Raw genomic sequence first — 22,060 nt, 5'->3', positions numbered from 1 at the left:
ATAAGATGAAAGTGAAACTTCTAGAAAACTAAAATATTTTCTTTTCACATATTTTATTCAACATAAAATTAGTTTTATTGAGTTTGATGGGGAAATGTTTAGTGTCATCCCTTCCTTCTACCCACTAGAAGCCATTAGCTCTCCTCTCCCTCCACTCCAAGTGGTGACAACCAAAAATGTCACTAGACATTTCCCATCCCCGGGGTCGAGGAGAGAATCTCCCCTTGTTGAGAAATACAGGATTACAGTAATGGAATTAAGAAAATCGGTACTTTTTAGCCACTGAAATGTTAATATTGGAGAATACTGGAGAGATAACTACAAAGTAGTGGCGTTCTGAGCTTTTACCCTGCAAAAAGCTCTTGGAAAGAATTTGATCATGAAGCAGGCTGCGTGCACCGCGAGGGCGTGGGGTAGGGAAAGAGGGCGGAGGAGCTCTCCCACGCAGGAGAGCATCGCCGAAGGCCAGGGCAGCGGAGAGCAGCCAGCACCTGGGCTCAGCGTTGCAGACAGCGCTGTCTCCCCCTGAAGAAATCCTTGCTGTTCTCCACACGCCGATGGCTTTGGTGGAAACAGGCATGTCCCAGCATTGCCGAACCCGATGGGTGTTGATCTCATTGGAGATGACTCAGTAACAGTTCACCTGCTGCCCCCTAGCGAGGCGGCTCGGGATGCCTGGTAAGTTGTGGTACCTCCCGAACTGCGTGTCCAGGCTGAACTGCCAAGCTGGCTCTGAGCGTGAATAACAGGGGTGGTGCCCTTTGCAGCAACATGGATGGACCTGGGGATTGTCGTGCTGGGTGGGGTGGGTCGGACAGAGATCGAGGTGGTGTCGCTTATGTGCGGAATCTAAAAGAAAGGTGACGGGGGTGAACTTATTTGCAAGGTGGAAACAGACAGACTGACAGAACGAGCTTGTGGTCGGGGGGGCGGGGTGGGAGTCGGGGGAGAGATAGTTAGGGAGGTTGGGGTTGACATGTACCACGGCTGTATTTAAAATGGATGACCGGCGGGGACCTGCTGTGTGGCTCGGGGAACTCTGCTCAGTATTATGTGACGCCTAGATGGGAGGAGAATTTGAAAGAGAATAGATACACCTATATGTATGACTGAATCATTTTGCTGTGCACCTGAAGCTGACACGGCATTGTTAATCAACTATCCGCCAGTATTTTTAAAAAAGTTTAAAATAAGCAAAAAAAAAAAAAAAAAAAAAAAAACCAACCAAAACACGAAAAACCAGGATCCAGGAAACCAGAACAGGTTGGCCTTCCCGTCCTTGCTCCAAATAGCATCCTTAACAGTCACTAGCGACTTCCCAAACGTGGCGAAGGGGACGGCACAGGACGTCAATGGGACAGCGGGGGCGGGGGTTTGGTGGTGACGGAAAGGCTCGACCACTGCAAGTGCTCCCCAGGCGGTAAAAGAAACCCTGCGAAAAGTGGGCTGGGGCAGCCGCTAGGGCACCAGGAACATGCTCTCTCTCGGTCGCCCTCTGCTGTCGAGACGCGTGAGGACAGCCCCTGCAAGAGACACCGTTCTGTTCCGGAGGCACGAATTAAGATGCTAGGCACCGATATAGGCCACGGGATGACACTGCTTCTTACCAGCTGCAGTGAAGACAGATCATCTATTTCAGTGTGTGTGCCAGGAAAAGAAACGCTAATCATAGACCGTAGAGTCCCAAAGCACAGATTTAGAGATATTGAGGGACTAATCCTGTCCCTGTCCCTGAGAGTGTTAAAATGATCTCCATACCGGGCATGTATGCAAGGCCCCTACTCTTTGTACTTCTTGTGAGAGGAAATCTTGAGTTTAAGTCATACCACACGAATTATGAAAAAAATCATTCATCTATTTAAAAGATTTATCACAACTTCTTTAAATAGAGGTCATTCTAAATACCTAAAATATTTTTGATTTACCAAAACTTATGAGGAATTTGTATATGTACATATGCTTGTGTGTGTGTTTGTGTTGATCACATAAAGCAAAAATTATCATGTATGTATCTGCATGTTTCATCTGAGTCAAGGTTTTGAATAAAGGAATTTGAAGAGAGAGGAGACATGATTTGACCTGTTTTGAAAGGATTCTGGCTGCTGTGTTGGGAATAGACTGTAGGAGATCAAGGTGGTGGCAGGGAGACCAGTTAGTGGGGTACTTTGGTTTTCTAGGCAAGATCATGGGGGCTGTGATCAGGGCGGTAGTGGTGCAGGTGGTGATGAATGGTCAGAATCTAAGTATATTTTAAATGTAGAACCAGTGGGATTTGTGGATGTGCTTACAAATTGGGTGAGAGAGACAGAGAGACATCAATGTCAAGGATGACTGAGCAGCTAGGAGAATGGAGTTGCCATCAACCGAGACGGAGGAGACTGTGGTCGGGTGGGAGGGGAGGGAATAGTAAGACCTGGAGAGAAAAGATTCTGAGTGTAGACACTGAGTGAAGACATCTGTTAGATATTCGACTGAAAGGCCAAGCATAGTAAGTCTCCTACATACGAACGAGTTCTGTTCTGAGAGCACGTTTGTAAGTCCAATTTGTTCCTATGTCCAACAAACGTAGCCTAGGTACTCAGCTAACACAATTGGCTATATAGTAGCATACTGTAATAGGTTTATAATACTTCTCACACAAATAATACATAAAAAACAAACACAAAAAATAAAGAAAACGTTTTTAATCTTACAGTGCAGTACCTTGAAAAGTACAGCAGTTGCAGTACAACAGCTGGCATCCAGGGGCTGGCATCGAGGGACCAGGCAAGAAGAGTTACTGACAGCAGGAGGGGGAGAAGGTGGGAGATGGTAGAGCTGCAGGATCGTCAGCAACAGGAGACGGAGGGCAAGCTGCAGTTTCGCTCACGTCTGACGCTGACGGAACGTGCTGATGCACCTTTGAAAGTTCGCAACTTGAAGGATCGTATGTAGGGGGCTTACTGTACACAGTTGAATATGAATCTGGAGTTCAGGGGAGAGGACTATGCCAGAAATTTGGCCCATACGAAATTGGAAGGCGTCAAGATAGAGTTGCCATTTAAAGCCGTTAACAGTGTATGAGATCCCCAAGAATGGGGCCTTGGGGACTCTCAAGAGGTTAGGGGGGAGAGAAGGAATCAGTAAGGGGGTCTGAGAGGGAGACTCAGTGAGGTGGGACAGAGTGGGCCCAAATGGGAATGGGGGGGTGATGTGTGCTGAGGAGGGTGTCACAAGCTCTGCTACACGTGGTTATGATTTCAACAAACTGAAGGGTGGGGTGTATACCTAGCTGTGTTGGGAGGTGGGCACAAAGACTGGGACAGATCGTGAGGACATCAGAGAGGGTTTCATTAGGAGTCTGGTTTTGATCAGGGAGTGACAGATCAGAAGTGTTTCAGAAACCACCTCGTGGCAGTGTGGCATTTCGAAGCATATACTCCATAGTGGTAGAGTAACAATTCTTCACTTTTCGCTTATATACTGTGCATTGCTTCATTAACTATAGTGATGTATTAATTTTGTAATTGAAAAGCTATTAAAATGAATGAGAAATATGAGAAGACTGGAAACCAGTAATTGGAAAGTGCATTGTAACAGCTCGGAAAAGAGATGATTAGGGTTCGAAGGAGGACCCTGGCTGGGAGACGCAGTGAAGTCAGACGCTTAGATCTTCAGCATCTGGCAATCTGCTAGGAACTGGCTAAAGGAGACAGGAAGATGGAGGGGACTGTCACCAAGCTCAGAGGGGACATCACCTCCTGACCCACCTCTCCCAAACAAAACTTGGATCCCTCCTTCCAGAAGTAATCTGTCTCAACATCTTGACGACACAGACAGGTAGGGATGAAGTTCATCTCTACTGTTCAGAACATGAACGAATCGGTTACGTAAATGGCTTTATTCAAACTCATGTGTTTTCTTTTTCCTGAGAGTTAAAAAAAAAAAATGGAGGTATTAAGTGATATAATCTGTTATAAACATAACTTTGTGGGGACAACCTCTTCAAAAAAATGATAGGCACTTTCCCTAATGACATGGCTTTCTGACATGAACCAGATATCTGGTTTTGCTAATTTGGGGATGCATTTGATGCTTATCTGTCCATGGGTAGCAAACAGAAAAGTGGACCTGCCCACACATTCTCATTAGGTTCATCTGTGTAGCTTTCTGCTACATCAGTGGACAATATGTTACCCAGACATACACTTTGCAACCTGGTAAGATAGTCAACTGAGATGCTGAGTAGGCGGTAGAAGATTCAGGTGTGCACTTTTTAGCCTTAGCTTCCAAGTATACCTGCCTGAAGTTTGACACTAGGTATTTCTAAGGCTTGTCAGGGTGAAAAATCAGTCATCTGCAGAGGATTGCGTTACTAAGAATATGCAACCAATTCCTCCAGAATTTGGGTTTTTTTATGTGTGGGTGGAGCTAAGTCTTAAAGAGCTATTTACTGGGACTCTGGTACTTTGGAAGATTTAAGGATTTGCTTTCACTGAATTGCACTCCAATATCTCATGGATCTGTGCTGTACCACATGACTTTGGTCATTTTACTTCTAGGAATGTTAATATGGATGACCCCATCAGAGTCCTCATGAAGTCCCAGGGGCAAAACTTAACCTTAGGCCTCAATACCAGGATAGAGGTATACTTCTGGATTATGTGTTTTTTTTTTTTTTTTTTTTTGGCGGTACACGGGCCTCTCACTGTTGTGGCCCCTCCCGCTGCGGAGCACAGGCTCCGGACGCGCAGGCTCAGCGGCCACGGCTCACGGGCCCAGCCGCTCCGCGGCACGTGGGATCTTCCCGGACCGGGGCACGAACCCGCGTCCCCTGCATCGGCAGGCGGACTCTCAACTGCTGCGCCACCAGGGAAGCCCCTGGATTATGTGTCTTAACTTGTGGAGACTTATCAATGGACGTCCTTTTCAAGGCAAAACAAGTTCAGGGTTGAATTCACTGCCTAATTCTTGTAAGTACTCAGGCTACTGTAGCATGCATTTTGTTTTGAATATATCCCTGGGCTTTATCTTATTTTGTCTATTAATTTTCCATTCAACTATAATTCTCTTACTTTGTGTTTTAATACACTACCTCACTTTTATTATTTTTTTCAACGAGGCAGGAAACAGCAAACCTTGGACTCAGGGTAGACACAGGAGTGGGGGAAGGAGACGGAAATATAAAATGAATTGCGTTAAGTTAAAAAGGCCATTGCTATAGAGATAAATATGATGAAATGTGAAATAAACTAACAGGTCATCCTAGAAGGAAAATTCAAGGGCAACCCCCTCAGCACATGTTCTGTGTGCTACTGAATTCACTCACATCTCCTTTAAAAAATCTCTCTCCCCAGACTACAAATTACAGATCTCATGAGCCATCTAATGAATTCTGAACGTCATCTTGATTTAATGTGAAATGTCAAGAACTACTTCTAAGTAAATGAACATGTCTCCTATAAAGTGCCATACAAAGGCCATTTTAATTTGCTAAAACAAACAAACAAACAAAACAGAACGAACTTTTTCTTACTGCTACATCTACCATCTTAAAAAAGCGATACCCAGAATTAAAATAACCTATTTTCAGGTGTTACTTAAACAAAAGCATTTGTGTAAGTATTCTTGTAAGAAAAACCAGTGGCAAACAAAAAAAAACCAGAGCCCAGACGTGTAATTCTGGCTACGAATTTTAAATTATGTTTTATTTTTCTGTCCTGAAAATTCTGTTTACTAAAACTTCATAGTATAATAGAAACAGACACAAATCTACTGAGCCTCTGCATAAACAAACATCTTCAGACTTTACTCCTGATGCATTCCTCAAATTACCCGCAAAAAAACTAACTGCTTATAAAGAATGACTTAGGCTATGCCGATGATTTAAAAACAAGCACACAACCAATATAAAAACAAAGAATCTTTCTCTTTTTCAGGAGAAATGTCTTGTGTGAAGCTATCCTCTCGAAACATGTTTGCTGTCAATTCTGGGTGAACCAGGACGGCCGCTTCCGTTCTCGCTCGATGACCCTCTTGCCCTGGTCTTGCTTGGAGGGTGTCTCCCCCAAGTACAGCACCACGGTCTCCACGGCAGGAGCCTTGAAAGGGCCTCCCTCCTGCTTCCCTATCTGTCGTCTGATTTCCGCTGTCTCTTTACACACCTTCTCATAGCAATAGCCACAGAGGATGTGTTTCTGTTTCAGGTGACCACATTCAGGACAAACGTCTATATTGTTCTTAAAAAAAAAAAACAACCAAACGAAAACATTTTAACAAGAGGCAACATAACGCACACGTCATCACTGACAGGAATGAGGCTTATATGTAAACTTTCTTGGAATGTCCATGCGGCACAAGGTCATGGGACCACCCAGTTCAACCTCATTTTAATAGGGTAACTGAGGACACACATTGATTTGAATTAGTAGAAAAACTGGGACTAGAACTCAGGTCTACCGACTTCGAATCTGGTACATTTTTACTTAAATACAACAGTCTTATTATGTGAAACGGTACTCCATTCCCCCATCCTCAAAAACTGAACATCTGATAAAGAGCCCATCAACACACTGGGGTGATCCACACAGCCAGCATCTTAAATAAGACACCAAGGTAAAGAGAATTCACTTTTTCTTTCAGTCTATCCTGGGAAGAACAAGATGATAAACACGTTACAAGTTGGCTTCCCCTGGTCATCAGAGTGCAATTCAAATTCCCATATGAAGTAGAGCTGGTATGTGGTGTGAGTTTTCTTCCTATAAATGAACACTGATTATTCCTTAATGTAAACTCCCTATATATTACAATTGGAGGGTATTTTCATGAGTTTTATATATCTACCCAACTTTAATAAGACAGTTCTAACCTCTAAAGAAGTCCTTTCATTGTGTTCTAAAGGCAGGTTTGAAATAGAAAGATAGTAAAGGAGAACATCAAAGAAACTCTGAGCACTTCCGAAGATTAATCTACAAACACCTGTGAACAGACGACAAAAAGAACTCCATCTTCTGAAAGAAACAGAAAACCCTGCAAATCATGTGCCTCACCGACTTCTCATCTTACTCCAATCCCTGGAAAACTGGATCGCACATCCAACTTCGAGGTATGGAAAAAATACCCACTGTCACTTGGTGTCCTTTACCTAACAAATCCCTCAGCATAACACACTATATGTAGCAGAAAACAATTCACCAAAGGAAATGAATGAACAAGACGAGAGCTATTCTCTTCCCTCGGAAAAAACAAAGTCAGGGAAGTCATGTAACAGATCTCATTCCTAAACTCTTAAATTCTCTCAAGCAAATTGTATGAATTACTGGTGCCTCAATTAATGAAGTATTTTTCCGTTGCACATTTTCAGTCTGGTCCCAACTGTGACTCAATAATACTTTAGCGCTTAAGTTCTAAGGGTTTGGTTTAATACTGAATGTGGAGGCTCATAAAAGTCCATTTCCTGTCCTTGAGTTCCATCTGTACTGCCCCACTGCTGGGGAATGCAGCGTTGTAAACAGGAACTCAAATCACGGCTGTTAGAGCCATAAATTAACAGATCAAAGGGAACAAACCGCTAACATTTTTGTTACTAGATCAATGAAGAAAAGGTACCCATGGGACATGGTGGGGGGGGGCGGTGAGGGAGAAAGGGCACTGAGAGCTAGAATTGTCTGAGGATAGGAATACACAGACACAAAGTTTCAAGAGAAGAATGTGACTTCAATAGGAGACTCCTAGGGTTCAAATCCTGGCTTCACCTTTTAAGTCTGGGACCATGGGCAAATTCTTTTTGCCTCAGTTTCTTCATTCTAAAACTGAGCAAAACAATATTTACTCTGGGGGGTTGTGAGGATATGATGAGAAAATTCATGTAAAGAGCTTAGATACATCATCAGCACTTAATAGATATTAGCTATTTTTATTACTCATCTAAGGATTTTCCTTTACAGTACCTTATTGGATACAGTGAAGAACAGAATAAATCTGTAAGGGCTAGTAAAACCCCATAATCGAATAGATCTACGCTTCTGACTTTAATTTTAGGGTCTGCCATAGTTAAAATGTTTATTCATATATGGCTCAAAATCACACAGCTTAGGACTAGCACAGCTCACAATACAAAAGTCACATAGACTCTTAACAATCCAGTCCTCTGTCCAGACTTTAATCTCCTTCCTTGACTATGTTTCTAAGACTTAGGCTATAAGACAGTAGATACACACACATACATAACGAGAATATTGTATTCAATTTAGGCCAGAGGAAGGTAGACATGTAAGATCTGAAAATAATTCACTCATGGGTTATGTGAATAAACCAAGAGAATATGCAGTGGTGGACATGAGAAAAAGCATACCCACAAAAATCACCATATTACCTTAACTTTAATAAGCTTATGAGGGTTTCTTCTCCTACACCTGTTAACTTCAATGCTGCGTCTGTTTTTGGGAGCTGCCATCCAAAAGATGTTGTCCAAAAAGCTGGAAATCTCCTTACTTCCATTGGTATCAGTTGCTGGTTCTGTAAACATAGCTGGACCTTGGACCGCTAAAGCTGGTCCTACAAAACAAACATGGAGATACAGAATCAGTTTCTACCTTCTAAATGACCATTTACAGGTATCATTCTCCTTAAAAATCAACAATGATATATCAAAAGGCACATATAACTTAAAATATTACATTCAACAGGCATTTAACAGGAAACCTTACTAGCTATTGAAATATAGTAAAGCTTATACATAAAGTAATTTTAAAAAACACAGAATTTTTCTTAGTGGCACCTGCTTAAATAAATCGGTTAAATTCTACCAAGAGTTTCTCATAATACAGAACTCAGGGGTTTAGTAGTAAACATGAATAAATCTAAGCTTGAGATTTCCAAAATCCACTTCCTACTGGCACTGAGATAACTGTTGATTGCCCTTTTATATTATATTCAAATTGGGTTAGCTCCTCAGTCATATCCTGGTGGGCCCTTTAAGTCACTTCGTTCTTCATAATATTTAATCTCAATCCGTCAGTTCTCTAAGGAAAAGAACTAGTTCATCACTCTTTGTAGAATGTTAATTTATTTATGTGACCATCAACATTTCACTTTTGTTTTTAAAATTGGTTATAAAATCAGAGAGATTCCTTTACCCTCTCTTTGCTATATTCCTCAGACTTGCAACAGTTCTTTTGACTTCAGGAACTCTTAAAAATATACAAAGCTGTCTAACACTTAACAACTGGTATATTCCTTGTCAGTATATCTAAAAGTATAGCTATGCATAGCCTGATGTAATAGCGCAGGCTCTGGAAAGTCTGTGTGACCTTGAGACCTTTCTGAGCCTACTTCTTCAGTTGAAAAGTGGAGACTGTTTTGGAGATTATCTCAGTAAACATATGTAGGACGAATGGGACGATCAGAGGACTTTTTCCCCCTTTATTTGCAGGGGACTGGGGAGCAAAAACAGGTGTCTCTTGTTTCTAAGTAAGTGAATGTCCGGGACAACGTCCCCTGCGCGTGGCCCAAGATCAGGACGCGGGAGCAGGGCAGAGTACGAGCGGTGCCCACCACTCTGTCTGGGGTCCCCTCCCCACCACCCCTCTCCGTGGAGAGGGGTGGGGGGGGGACCCCCACCCTCTCCATGTTTTCTTTACGTACCCCATTGAGGACTGGGAAAGCCTTGCCGGCTCTGCCGAAGTTTCCGCTGCAGTTGCTCCCAAAAGTTCCGAAGGAGTCCCTGGGCTGCGGGCCACCTCAGAACCTTCAGCATCAGCATGGCAGACGCCATGTTGCTCGCCCGAAAACCACGCCCACCGGACCGCTGGGTCCCGCCCCTACGTCGAGCATGCGCACACACGCAGAGTCGGGCAAACCCGCACCTGGAACTACAACTCCCAGCATGCCCCTGAAGCGTCTCTGACTTTCCTCCAATCAGAGAGAGGGAAAGGAAGGCGCGGGGAGGGGAAATGAAGAGAAACGGGCCGCAGTGCGCATGTGTGCGGATGTGCGCTGGGTCTTCGGGTAAAGATGGCGGAGCGTGGTTACAGCTTTTCGCTGACTACATTCAGGTATGGAAGGGGCTCCGGAGGTCCTCCTCGTAACCGAGGTTGCAGGAACTCTGCTGGCCCGGTTTTTACAGTCCTAGTCTCTGACTTGGTACTTCCGGAGGGCCCAGCAGGGAATGGGGGTGGAAATGAGACTTTGCAAAGTCATTTGCAGGGCCCTCCCGCGGCCTGGGGAGCAGTAGTGCCTGGGGTCCGTGGGAACGCGAGTCGGGGGGTCCGGGGCGACCTTGACGCTGCAGGAGGTTGAGGCCCTCACCCAGGGATTTTCTTTAGCTTTGGAGATTAGGGAAGAAAGCAGCTTTGCATTAGCTGTCTCCGGGTGTCCCGTTCAGAATTCAAGATTTCCTTCCTGTCCGAAGTAGGCCTGATTCGGGGGTTTCTGGAGCTCGGAATCTTGGTCAGACCTATGGGGTCCCTTTTTCTCGGAAAGCCCTAACTTTACAGTTTGGTCCGAGTCTTAGTCTCCATTTGGCACTAATGTCTCTCGAAACCTCTTCTCGTTTTCGTTTTCTTTGGTGCCTCTACTGGAAGCTTAACGACTGAAAGTGAAAGCGTTATTTATCTTTCTATAGTCTTTGTAGGCGCCAAACTACTAGGCTACATTTGCGTTTTGGCTATTATTTTGGGAAGGGGATATATTTATTTAAAAAGAAGATTGTAGGCTTTTTTATTTTAGAACAGGTAGATAAGAATATTTTTCAAAGTAAACTTGAGTTAAACTATCATCATTCCCAAAGTAAGAAAACCGTCACCAAAGGATTTAATAAATCGACCGGGGAAGGATTCAATTTGGCCATTTTCTTACAGACCAGTGATGCCCCGTTTAATTAAAATGTATTCTTATCTGACTGCTGAAGGTGGGCCCATCTGACTTGTTGAGGACTTTGTGTGGGTGGAGCTTAGTCCATCTCTGGGCTACCATCTGTGACAAATGTTATCTCAGCACCTTACACAAGAGCTAACTACAGCTCAGGCAAATTCAGTAACTCGTCCCTGGTCATAGGTGAGTAGCTGAGTTAACATTCAGACTGGGTTCTTTCTGACGACAAATTTAATACACTTTCCACTACTGTGCGACGTCTTCTTAAAATGCTAAAATACCTTTCTTTTAATAAAAGGTCTCATCATATACAACAATAGGGAACAATGTTTGCCAAGTAGTCACTGTTCATATTCGTGAACAAAGCAAACCTGGACCTCTATCTTTAAGAGAGTGTAACCCTAGTGGAGCTGAAACATAAAACAATCATATGTTATCAGGGACTGAATCTTTCTATAATAAATTTCCTTATTAAAACACACTCTTTTGCTTTTTAACGTGATAGTGCATTTCTGTTTTAGATTAAAAAATTTGTTTCTAGCCTGTTGTACTCAGTTAAACTACTAAAGGTGGAATGACAAGAGACTATAGTATAGGAGGTGTTCTTGAGGATTACATTTAGTTGGGGATATTGACAATAAGTGGATAAACAAATGGGTGCCTGCTAATGCATTCTGAAGAATGTTTTTCCTTTACTCAGGAATTTTTACCAAGAGAGGGAGAAAGAAGGAACAAAACTTTAGATTGGGTAGTCAGGAAAGACCAGTGTTCTGGGGGACTGAAAGATGAAAGAGAGCCAACAATTTGAAGATTTAGGGGTAGAGAGAGTTACAGACAGAGGGAAGAGCATGTATGAAAGTGCCAAAGTTGAGAAGGACCGAACTGATAAGAAGGCCAGTGTGTTAGAGTATAATGAGCAGAGAGTTAGCATGGGTCAGGCCAATTTTGCAGGGCCCTGTAGGCCAGAGTAAGGAGCTTTTATTGTAAGTGAACCAAGAAGTTATTATAGGATTTAAATGGGGAATGACATGGTACAAAAGTAACTCCGGGTGGGGGAAGGGAAGTAAGAATGGAAAAGATGAAAACTAGTTAGACGGCTATTTCAGTTATCCCTGGTAGAGATGCTGGTGCTTCGGAATTGGGTAGTGGCATGATTGAATACAAAGATGGTTGATAACTCGGTGAGTTCACAGGTTAGCGAGCTTTCATACAGAAAGATGCAGTGATAGAAGTGTGTATGTGTGATTATGGCAACAGAAGAAAAGCTAACTTTTAAGTTTACCTAATATTTTGAAATGTCCCCAGAGGTATTTGAACTAGGTATTGAAGAATAATTGAAAGCTGGATGGACCCAGAATGTCATGATACGATTATTGAAATAGGGACCATTAAAGGAAAACAAGTACAGCCTAATTTAAAAATTTAAATGCTTATTGCTGTTTTTCTGCTCAAGTCAGCTAATTTTGTCATTTAACAGTCTTTAAACTGCTGCCCCTAGGCTTATTCCTTAAATAGGTCTAGATGTGCGTCTGTCAGTCAAATGAACCTGGTCATAGGCTGTGTGTTGGAGTACTGACTGAACAGAGCTTACACTTTGTAAATGTTGAAAAAATAATTCAAGTAGGATGAATCTTAGCCAAAGAGGAAGCATGAGACAGTATAGGTATGAGTGTGTGGGATTCAACCTAGTCTGGGTGGTCAGGGCAGCTTCCCTGAGGACATGACATTTCTACTAGGGATTGGAGGATGACTTGGAAGGAGTTCACCAGGCAGTGGTGACGTGCCCGGCAGACAGAGGAATTCTCTTGTCAGGGGTTGAATGTGAAGAGCAGTAGTTGTGTGTCTGGAGCAAGGTGGGATGGTGTGAGATGAGACTTGAGTGACAGAGAGTATCTATAATTTTATGAAGATGAAACAGATGACCTTCTGAAACTGAAGATTATATTTTCAGTAGTAGACTAGAGATGTGGACCTAGCTATGTGTCACTTTGTACAAATTACTTTCATTCAAGGACTTGGTCAATAGGACAGAAAGGTTGGTGACATTTATAGTAATTGTTCTAACTCAGCAGCTAGATCGAAATAAAGTGTGACCTAAAAAGCCAGTTTGGGCCTGGCTAGTAGCATTTGGCTGCCAGACTCACGGAACCAGAAATGTTAAGTATAGCCAGCTCACGGCATCTCAAAATAGTTTTGTATTATATAGCAAATGCTTTGTTGTGACTGATATCTAGGTTTTATGTCTTAGGCCATGTCTGCTTTATAAAATGTTTAACTCCACCCACATGGATTGTTTGCTGTTATTTGGTATTTAACAGACACATACATGTTCTTAATAATATTACTATTTGGTATTTACTTGGCTGCTCATTTTGTGCCGGGAACAAAAGGCATCGCTTCATTTAGTCTTCACAACAACCTCTGAAATATTGATAGGTAACTACTGTACTACTCTTATCCCAGTTTTACAGATGAGAAGACTGAGACACAGAGAGGTTAAGTAATTTGCCCAAAGTCACAAGGTTGGTAAGTGGTGAAAGGCAACAGTAATGATGCTGCTTTAAGTGGCAGACAAGAGAAAACAACCTAAGGAAAGAGATTAGTGTTACACTATGAATAAACTTAGTTTCCGTACAACTTCATGATAAATTTTCAAAGCCCAGCTGTTCCTTGGTGCTTGATTAATGGATTTGGCCTATTTACCTGCCCTTTTCTCAGAGGTGTTCCTCTAATAAGTATTTGAGAATGTGAATTTAGCAATACCTTTGTTTCTCTTTAAGCCCCTCTGGTAAACTTGTCCAGATTGAATATGCTTTGGCTGCTGTAGCTGGAGGAGCCCCTTCAGTGGGAATTAAAGGTAATTAAATGCTTCATTCATTTCGGTTTCCTGTTATTAGTTGTCGTAATGTGTTCTTTTGGGATTAATAGATAATTAATGTAAAAGTAAATAGCTGTGGCAGCATAATTTTTTAACAGTTCTTTTTGGGTTTTTTGTTTTATAAATTTATTTATTTTTGGCTGTGCTGGGTCTTCGTTGCTGCGTGTGGGCTTTCTCTACAGGGGCTACTCTTTGTTGCGGTGCGCAGGCTTCTCATTGCGGTGGCTTCTCTTTGTTGCGGAGCATGGGCTCTAGGCGCATGGGCTCAGTAGTTGTGGCTCGCGGGCTCTAGAGCGCAGGGTCAGTAGTTGTGGCACACGGGCTTAGTTGCTCCGCGGCACGTGGGATCTTCCCAGACCAGGGCTTGAACCCGTGTCCTGAGTTGGTAGGTGGATTCTTAACCACTGCGCCACCAGGGAAGTCCCAACAGTTCTTTTTATTAATCTGCATTATTTTGATGTTTAAAGAAAGTAATAAGCCAAAGAAGATGATTAATTTTTTCTTCAAAATAAATATAGCGCCTTTATCTATTGTGATAACCCACAAATAGTTTTTCCTATTCAGAAAACTGAGTATTCTTTTGTTTTTTCCACTGATTATGTATCACTGTTCTCTGGCAGTTTCTGTTCTTTCCATAACTTAGAAAAGGTTAATCGTAAAACTTAAAGATAACTTATAAAAAGCATATCATTGGTTGTAAAATTTCAGATTATTAGAACAGTAGGCCAAGTAGGCAGAATTCCGTTATTTTAAAACATATGGACTCTTTCTTAAGAAAAGTTGTGTAATACCTTTAGCTGAGGGATTTCTTAGTGCAATACAGATGACCGTTGAGGGAAAGTTGATTTACCATTCCTTGGGCAATTTTAATATAGAAATCCAGAAGGAAAGGTTTTATAAATAAGAAAAAATAAAGGAGTTAGGCTGAAATGCTTCTGCAGCTAGAAAACCGTTGAAGGAGAGTCTCTAAATAACATTTAAGTTTTTTTTTATTTTTAAAGCTGCAAATGGTGTGGTCTTGGCAACTGAGAAGAAACAGAAATCCATTTTGTATGACGAGCGAAGTGTCCACAAAGTGGAACCAATCACCAAGCATATAGGTTTGGTGTATAGCGGCATGGGCCCAGATTACAGGTACCTTGTACCCTTTATTCTTTTTCTTACCATCTCATGAATTCCTTGTAATCTGTACTTTGAGGAGAAAAATCAAAGGATGTTTTTCCTTTAATCTCCCAACTTCTCATCGTTGGCAGCTGAACTTAGTTTGCCAGTATGAGACAGACTGGGGCTTATTTGAAGGAGAAGAACTCAGTGCCACTCAGTTGTAAAAGAGGAGATGGATACAGTACTTACCCCTCTCATCTCTGTTCACTGGTTTTCCCTTCTGATCATAATCCCTCTTTTACCGTCCAAGGGCTCAGCAAGGGCTTTGCTGTTCTCTAAATGTATTTTCAAAACAACAAAAGCAATACATGTTATAATAAACTATATTTTTTTAAAGTTGTCAGACAGCATACCATCCAGAGTTAACCTCATTTTATTTATTTCTGTTTTTAGCAAAGGGACAGAATTCTCAAAAGGCCACTGGAAGTTGTGGAGTATGACAGCCAGTGCGAATCCAGATGTTTATATAATCACTCCTTTGCTATTTCACAGGAAGAGAGTAATCCTGTTACATCAGGGCACCAGCAGGTTTAAAGGGATTGGCAGCTTTCTGGTTGTCATGTAAGAAGCAAAAGGAATATTATTACTTCATTCTTGATTTTTGCGGAGTAAGATAGGTAGAGCCAAAATTTCATGAGTTAGAAAAAGCACCAGTGTCCCTGGCATGTGATCAGGCTTCACTACAGTGGATCCTGTTACCACTGCATGGAAGGGAGACTGCAGTGTACTAGCACTCAGAGAATAAACTGACACCACAGGAGTATTGTTCAGAGGGATAATGTGCAGAGCTCAGATTAGTACACGAGCAGGCAAAGGTAAATCCTGCTGCTCTTGCTAATATATTTAATTGTTACACTTTTGATAAATTTGACATTTTTTAAAGTTATAATTAGTTTCACGTTGTTCATTAATCTCTGGAGGGTCCTCTTTGAAGTCCAGTCTGTGGAACAAGATTGAGGCAGAGTGAGAAAAATATGCCTGGACTCGTGTGTGTGTGTGCGTATTAGCCTGTTGCCTGGAGTGAAATATAAAAAGACAAGGTGCCTGCCCTTGGGATAAGGGGGCACAATCTTGAAGATGCTGTCGCGAGATACAAAGTTCTTGTGTACGCTAGAGCTGTGGCTGCTAAGCTAATGGGTACCCCCCCCAGTCCATAATTTCCTTCCTTTTGCCTTGTTCTTGTTCATATATGGTTTGTCTCCTCAGTGATGCTCTGATATTTTCTTGTCAGTTAACCATAATCGGATGTAAGAACAAGACTGGCTTAGAACTAAGAGCTACTGTTAGAGATACATGTCAAACTTGTGCTATAGGTATATGCCTATAGAAGGAGAATGAGTCTTTAAATAGTAAAGCATCTGAATTTTAATTAAATCTTATTTCTTTTCTGTTTGTCAGAGTGCTTGTGCACAGAGCTCGAAAACTAGCTCAACAATACTATCTCGTTTACCAAGAACCCATTCCCACAGCTCAGCTGGTACAGAGAGTAGCTTCCGTGATGCAAGAATACACCCAGTCAGGGTAGGTTGATTTTATTACTTGAAATGTGTCATGAATTAGAAAAAAAATCATTTTATGAGTAGACATATTTTTTTTAAAAAGAGGGCTTAGTATTCCTATATTTTCTTAATCAGTGGAGAAAATCACTATGATGAACATCTCTGATCTTAACTGAACCCGAAATATTTTTTTAAAGAGAAAATGGGAATGTTTTCTTGCTGTTCGTATGGTAGCAGAAACCAACTTCTAGATAAAGTCCTTTTGCTAGTAATTAAAACATTTCTGTATGGGCAGACAGTCATTGCTGCTTCCAAATTTATCTTCTAACCGGAAATTATTGTAAGCACATGATGAAAGCAATAACTCTTTGACACATTCATATTTATTTAATTCCAGTGTTCTTGAGCTTGGGTGTGAACACGGATGAGGTAGCTGCTGATTTGTAAAGCCAGTGGAAAAGCTGCGTTTGTTGAAATGTGTCATTTTGTTAGGACACTGTTACTCCACACTTAGTAACCCTGATGTTTGTATCAGTCCATTTACCAAAATGATTTGACTGTCTTTCCTCAGTACCATAAGGAAAATTCATTTTGAATTGATTTGTTTAGAATGGTGTTAAATACTTTTTAGGGAAGTTAGAAGTCTAATTCGGTTTACCTGATCACTTGCTTTACTTGAGGGTATTAATAAATTCTTAGCTTAGGTTGACTTTAACACCATGAAGATGGCAAGTAATTTTCATTTCTCTCTCTTCAGTGGTGTTCGTCCATTTGGAGTTTCTTTACTTATTTGTGGTTGGAATGAGGGACGACCATATTTATTTCAGTCAGATCCATCTGTAAGTATCATTAGATGTGTTTGAGGGATTTGTCGGAGGGCTCTTTGAATATCTAGTAAAAATGGAAGCCATAAAAAGCTTAAAAACTAGAGTATTTTCTCTTTGTTTTTCATTTGGGCTTTAGAAGTAGTATATACTCACTTGCACGTTTAAAATGTTGGTAATTCAGTCTTCTGATAAGGAAGCTACTTGAGTTCTGCCCCCCGTGTTCTTCTGGTATGTTGCTCGGCTTCACATACCTTGAATGATTAGTTGAAATAGTTGTTATCAAGTCTCTTTAAATCTGTGGAATTCTTTTACTTTTAAAAAATTATAATTAAAGCTAAGGTCTGGGTGGGGGCAGTGCCCTTTGCAGTCAGTCAGTTTAATCTTGGGGCTGACTTTAGTGTGACTCTTCCCGTACAAATAATGATGTCCGTCTTGAATTCGCTGTTTTGCACCATGGATGAGCTGTCTGCTCTGAAGCAGAAGGTTGGTGCTCAGGTTAGCAGGTGTCTGCAGAGGGTACCTCTCCTCCACAGGTGTCTCACATCTGTCACTCACGTTTGCTGTGAGGAGACCTGGAGCAAAACACTCGTGATTAGATACTGATCTTTCATAGTTTATAGATCACTAGATAATGGCAAGTTCACTCAATTCAAACTAGCTTTGTAATCTGAAAAGGCAAAAAATATATATATTTTGGTTGTTACTTAAATCAGAAAAATTAAGTGTTTAGGGAACTCTGACAGTGTCTGTTTCCCCATATCTGAGCTTCTGAAGCTAAATGACAAGCCCTCTTACCTTCCTTTCCTGGGGGTAGCAGAGCCAGCATCACTGGCATCCAGCTTTCACCATTTGCCCTTTTTCCCCTGTTGTGTCTCAAAGGCAGTTGTTTCTTTTAAAATATGTTTGGTCTGTTTCTTTCAGTGTCTGTGTGTATGTGTGTGTATGTATTTTTTCAATAGGTGAGTCATGTTATATACAACATACTGCTGCTGCTTTCATTTAACATTAGATTACAAAATATCAACACCTTTGAAAAATTTTAATGCAAAGCTGTGTCTTTAATTTATTCGCTGATGATGATAACTGGTTACCATTTTTCAGATATATATGACAGATTTCTAGAGCCCTTCAATCCTAGTAAGCTACAATATTACTTTTGATTATTTGCTCTAAGTTAACCAGTTTCCTTTTTTTATACATAAATTTTGTACAATAAGTTACACATATTTAAAGTGTACAATTTGATGGGTTTTTGATGTATGTAAATGCCTGAGAAAACCATCACCACAGTAAAGATGCTGGACTTCTCCATAACCTCCAAAAGTGTCTTCATGCCTTTTTGTGATTTATCCCACTGACATATTTTATGACGTATTCCGTTGCATTCCAGTAAATATTTTGTGACCTTAGAAGTTAGAGACGAACTATTGAACTGAGACAGAAATGTCAGCATCCTAGGTAATTAGGTTAATGATTTAAAATGTTCTTTTCCTCTTCCCTTCCTGACTAGGGAGCTTACTTTGCCTGGAAAGCCACAGCAATGGGAAAGAACTATGTGAATGGGAAAACTTTCCTTGAGAAAAGGTGGGCTCATAAAACTAGATCCATTAGCAAACTTACTTTACAGTTTTCAGCTCTCTTTAAATAATATCATGAATCTAAACTAATTTGTTGTATGACTGTGTATTCAAGCCTGTGTACCTGATAGAACAAACAAACTTTTCTCTACTCTGGCTCCCCGGCCTTCAATATATTACGTGGTAATATTCATTTCTTATGAACTTCTCTTTCTGCATTCTCATGCTTTTTTTCCTAAATATTATTTTTATTTTTTTACTTCATTTTTCCTACTATCTCAAAAAAAAAAAAAAAAGACCCTTGGATTTGGAGTTAAAAAATTGGGGAGGAAAATTTTTTAATGATTTAAGTGATAACAGTTTACATTTTGACAATTACAAAAAAAAAACCATTGTGAAACCAAACCTGGTGTTGATGGTGGATTAAAGTTGTGATGTATGTACTTGATAAAAAGTGGAGCGATATGTAAAAATCTGTCCTGCCAGCACAGCAGACTGTTCTCACTTACTTCCAGCTGTATTCTAGACTCGGCTTTATTGTAGCCCACCAAAAAATGTCCTACATTTTGAATGGGAAGAGTTCGCAATTGATTTTAACCACCAAATGAACCTTCTCAGTACATTTCCACATAATATTCATGTTAAGATTACTTAAAAATCTTAAAAACTCGGGATTAATTGGTAAATTTAAATAAGCTTAGGATCTTAAAGCATTTTTTTTTCCTTTTACATATTAGTGAGTCTTCCAAACATAAAAACCATAAGAAATTTTAGCAAAAGTCTGATTTCTCTGCTTTATTTTTATAAGTAGTTATAATATTGCCACCACACTCTGATTGTATTAAAATGTTTATACTTAAGGAAGTTTCCTAAAATAAACTCACGTTAGGGTTACGCTCTTCATGATGTCGGGAATGCACACCAAATAATTGTCAATTTATTATCTGGGGGCAGCTAGCTCAGTGAGGTGGCAAAAAGAATTAATCTGTAACTTAATATTTTTAAGAGTGTTTTAGATGTTTAAAAAATCTTACGCTGTTGCTGTCATTGTGTTTACATAGCCATAAATAATGTTAATAGCGCCGTAAATCATTGGGTTTTTTTCAAAACATTCTTCAGATATAATGAAGATCTGGAACTTGAAGATGCCATTCATACAGCCATATTAACGCTAAAGGTTAGTTCAGTATCTAACAGTTGGATTTGTAGTGATTGTATAATTAACTGCTTGGAAAATTCAAATTTTTCCCTCCTTCTTGATCAGGAAAGCTTTGAAGGGCAGATGACAGAAGATAACATAGAAGTTGGAATCTGCAATGAAGCCGGATTTAGGAGGCTGACTCCAACTGAAGTTAAGGATTACTTGGCTGCCATTGCATAACAATGAAGTGACTGAAAATCTGGAATTTCAGAACCTCTCTACTTAAACATGTTTAAAGTATGTTTTTGTTTTCCAGACTTTTTGCATACTTATTTCTACATGGTTTGATGGACTGATGTTTTTAAAATGAGACTTATAAATCATAATAAACTGTTAAATTCAACTTCCTGATTTCTAGGAATTAGTAAAATTTTAACATAGTTATATCCTGCTTTTCATCACAGTTGATTTCTGGAAACTACATTACAAAGCAGAATGGTGACACTGTCTTGAGTCCTCACGCAGCTTGGGTTAAGCCAACTCTTGTTACTCTCTTTACATTACAAAGCAGAATGGTGACACTGTCTTGAGTCCTCACGCAGCTTGGGTTAAGCCAACTCTTGTTACTCTCTTTGCTGTCAGATGTCTGCTTCAGTAAAGCAAAATGTTGATTTCGGTAAACATCACTGCTTTTAGAGTGGTGGGAGAATCTGCAGACTTTCATGGGTTCTGAGGCAAGGTGGAAGCACAGGTGTGTTTCAGGCACCATTAAGTGTGGGTCAGGGAAACCCTAGGGTGCTCTGTGCGATTGCACTGGAGCTGCCAAGAGTGCTAAGCCAGACAGTCTCCTATAGGAGACATATTGTGTACATACGTCAGAAATGGTGTGCTCGCTCCTGTTGGTTTTTCTGTCGCAAGTAGGTAAATGTATTTAAAAAGAGCCCCCTAGAATCTACTAAATCTTTTTAACTCAAAGATGAACGTGAGTGCTGGAAATAAAATACTAATACTTAAATGTCAAAATCATGGCTTAAGTCTCTCCCTCGTTCATGTAATCTCAGTGTAATCAGAACCTTCACTGCAGGGACTTCCCTGGTGGTCCAGTGGGTAAGACTCCACGCTTCCAGTACAGGGGGCGTGGGGGTTCGATCCCTGGTCAGGGAATTAAGATCCGACAAGCCTTGTGGCATGGCCAAAAAATGGAAGAAAAAAAAAAAAAAAGAACCTTCACTGCAAATTAAGGCTCATAGAAGCAAGCAGATAATGGGGTACCTGAAGCCTGTTTTCGTTATATGTGAAGGCATAGCACTTAGTTTTCTTTTTTTTGTTTTTTAAGGCATCATAGGATAAGAGAAATCGTGTCATTAGTCTTGCTCACAGAACATAGAGTTTATGAATGTCACTGTTCTTACCAACAAAGAGATCGTGGGCATTTCTGTGATTTAAATGTGGCTCAAAAGATCTTGGTTATGATCTAGCCAAGTTTAGCCTGGAGCATTTTGTCAGGATTCTCAGTTCTACCCACTCTCACTGTAACACCCCTGTAGTGGCTGAAGCGTTATGATGGGAGATACCAGCTTGACCTATTCCTAGAAGGCCTCATTTAACATAACAGTCTCTCCTCATGGGCTCTTGGTACGTTGTGAATCCAGCACGCTAGAAGGAGAACTTCGCGTTAAAAAGGAATGGTTTTTGGAGTTAGGTCTCAACTCTCCCACTTAACTGGCCGAGTGACTGTACAAGGTAATTATCTAAGAGGGTTTTCTCAGGACTAAACTTGATTATGCAAGTGAAAGGCCTGGCAAGGTTAATGGTTAAGTACCCCATAAGTTTTAGCTCCTTTGAATTTGCTTAGGCTCTCTCTAATGTCCAATATTAAGAAACCAAAGGAATGCCAAAATTCTACAAATCAAAGAAAGGAAGAGTAAAGGCATTTTTATTTAGGACAAAAAGAAAGCCCGTGGAGGTTCTTATTGGGTGCTAACACAGTAAGTCCAATGGAATAAAGAGAGGAAGAATTAGCTGAAGCAGATCTGTGTCCAGGTTCTATTCTCTGCCTCTTGCCCCGTTAAGTACAAAGCCCAGTTCAGCTGAAGCTGCCTAGAACTCCCTTGGTTCTCAGT

The 22,060-nt window shown here is 40.9% G+C and overlaps 2 protein-coding genes across 2 annotated transcripts; one reads left to right on the top strand and one right to left on the bottom strand.

Annotated features, from left to right (window-relative positions):
* Positions 1-5,659: 5,659 nt before the first annotated feature.
* On the bottom strand, positions 5,660-9,795 carry MRPL32 (mitochondrial ribosomal protein L32). The gene is made up of 3 exons (XM_059074693.2): positions 9,625-9,795; positions 8,354-8,535; positions 5,660-6,218 (listed from the first exon to the last, which is right to left on the bottom strand). Exons 1-3 carry the CDS (start codon positions 9,752-9,754, stop codon positions 5,964-5,966), a joined length of 567 nt encoding a protein of 188 aa, XP_058930676.1. The 5' UTR covers positions 9,755-9,795; the 3' UTR covers positions 5,660-5,963.
* Positions 9,796-9,940: 145 nt separating this feature from the next.
* PSMA2 (proteasome 20S subunit alpha 2) lies at positions 9,941-20,340 on the top strand. The gene is made up of 8 exons (XM_059074692.2): positions 9,941-10,034; positions 13,632-13,708; positions 14,731-14,863; positions 16,292-16,414; positions 17,150-17,231; positions 18,730-18,803; positions 19,916-19,973; positions 20,061-20,340. Exons 1-8 carry the CDS (start codon positions 9,994-9,996, stop codon positions 20,175-20,177), a joined length of 705 nt encoding a protein of 234 aa, XP_058930675.1. The 5' UTR covers positions 9,941-9,993; the 3' UTR covers positions 20,178-20,340.
* Positions 20,341-22,060: the final 1,720 nt, after the last annotated feature.

This window comes from Kogia breviceps, chromosome 9 (genome assembly GCF_026419965.1).
Source record: "Kogia breviceps isolate mKogBre1 chromosome 9, mKogBre1 haplotype 1, whole genome shotgun sequence".
In the NCBI taxonomy this organism is placed as follows: domain Eukaryota; kingdom Metazoa; phylum Chordata; class Mammalia; order Artiodactyla; family Physeteridae; genus Kogia; species Kogia breviceps.
Note: the sequence above shows the minus strand (reverse complement) of the source record. Positions and strands in the feature narration are given on the sequence as shown.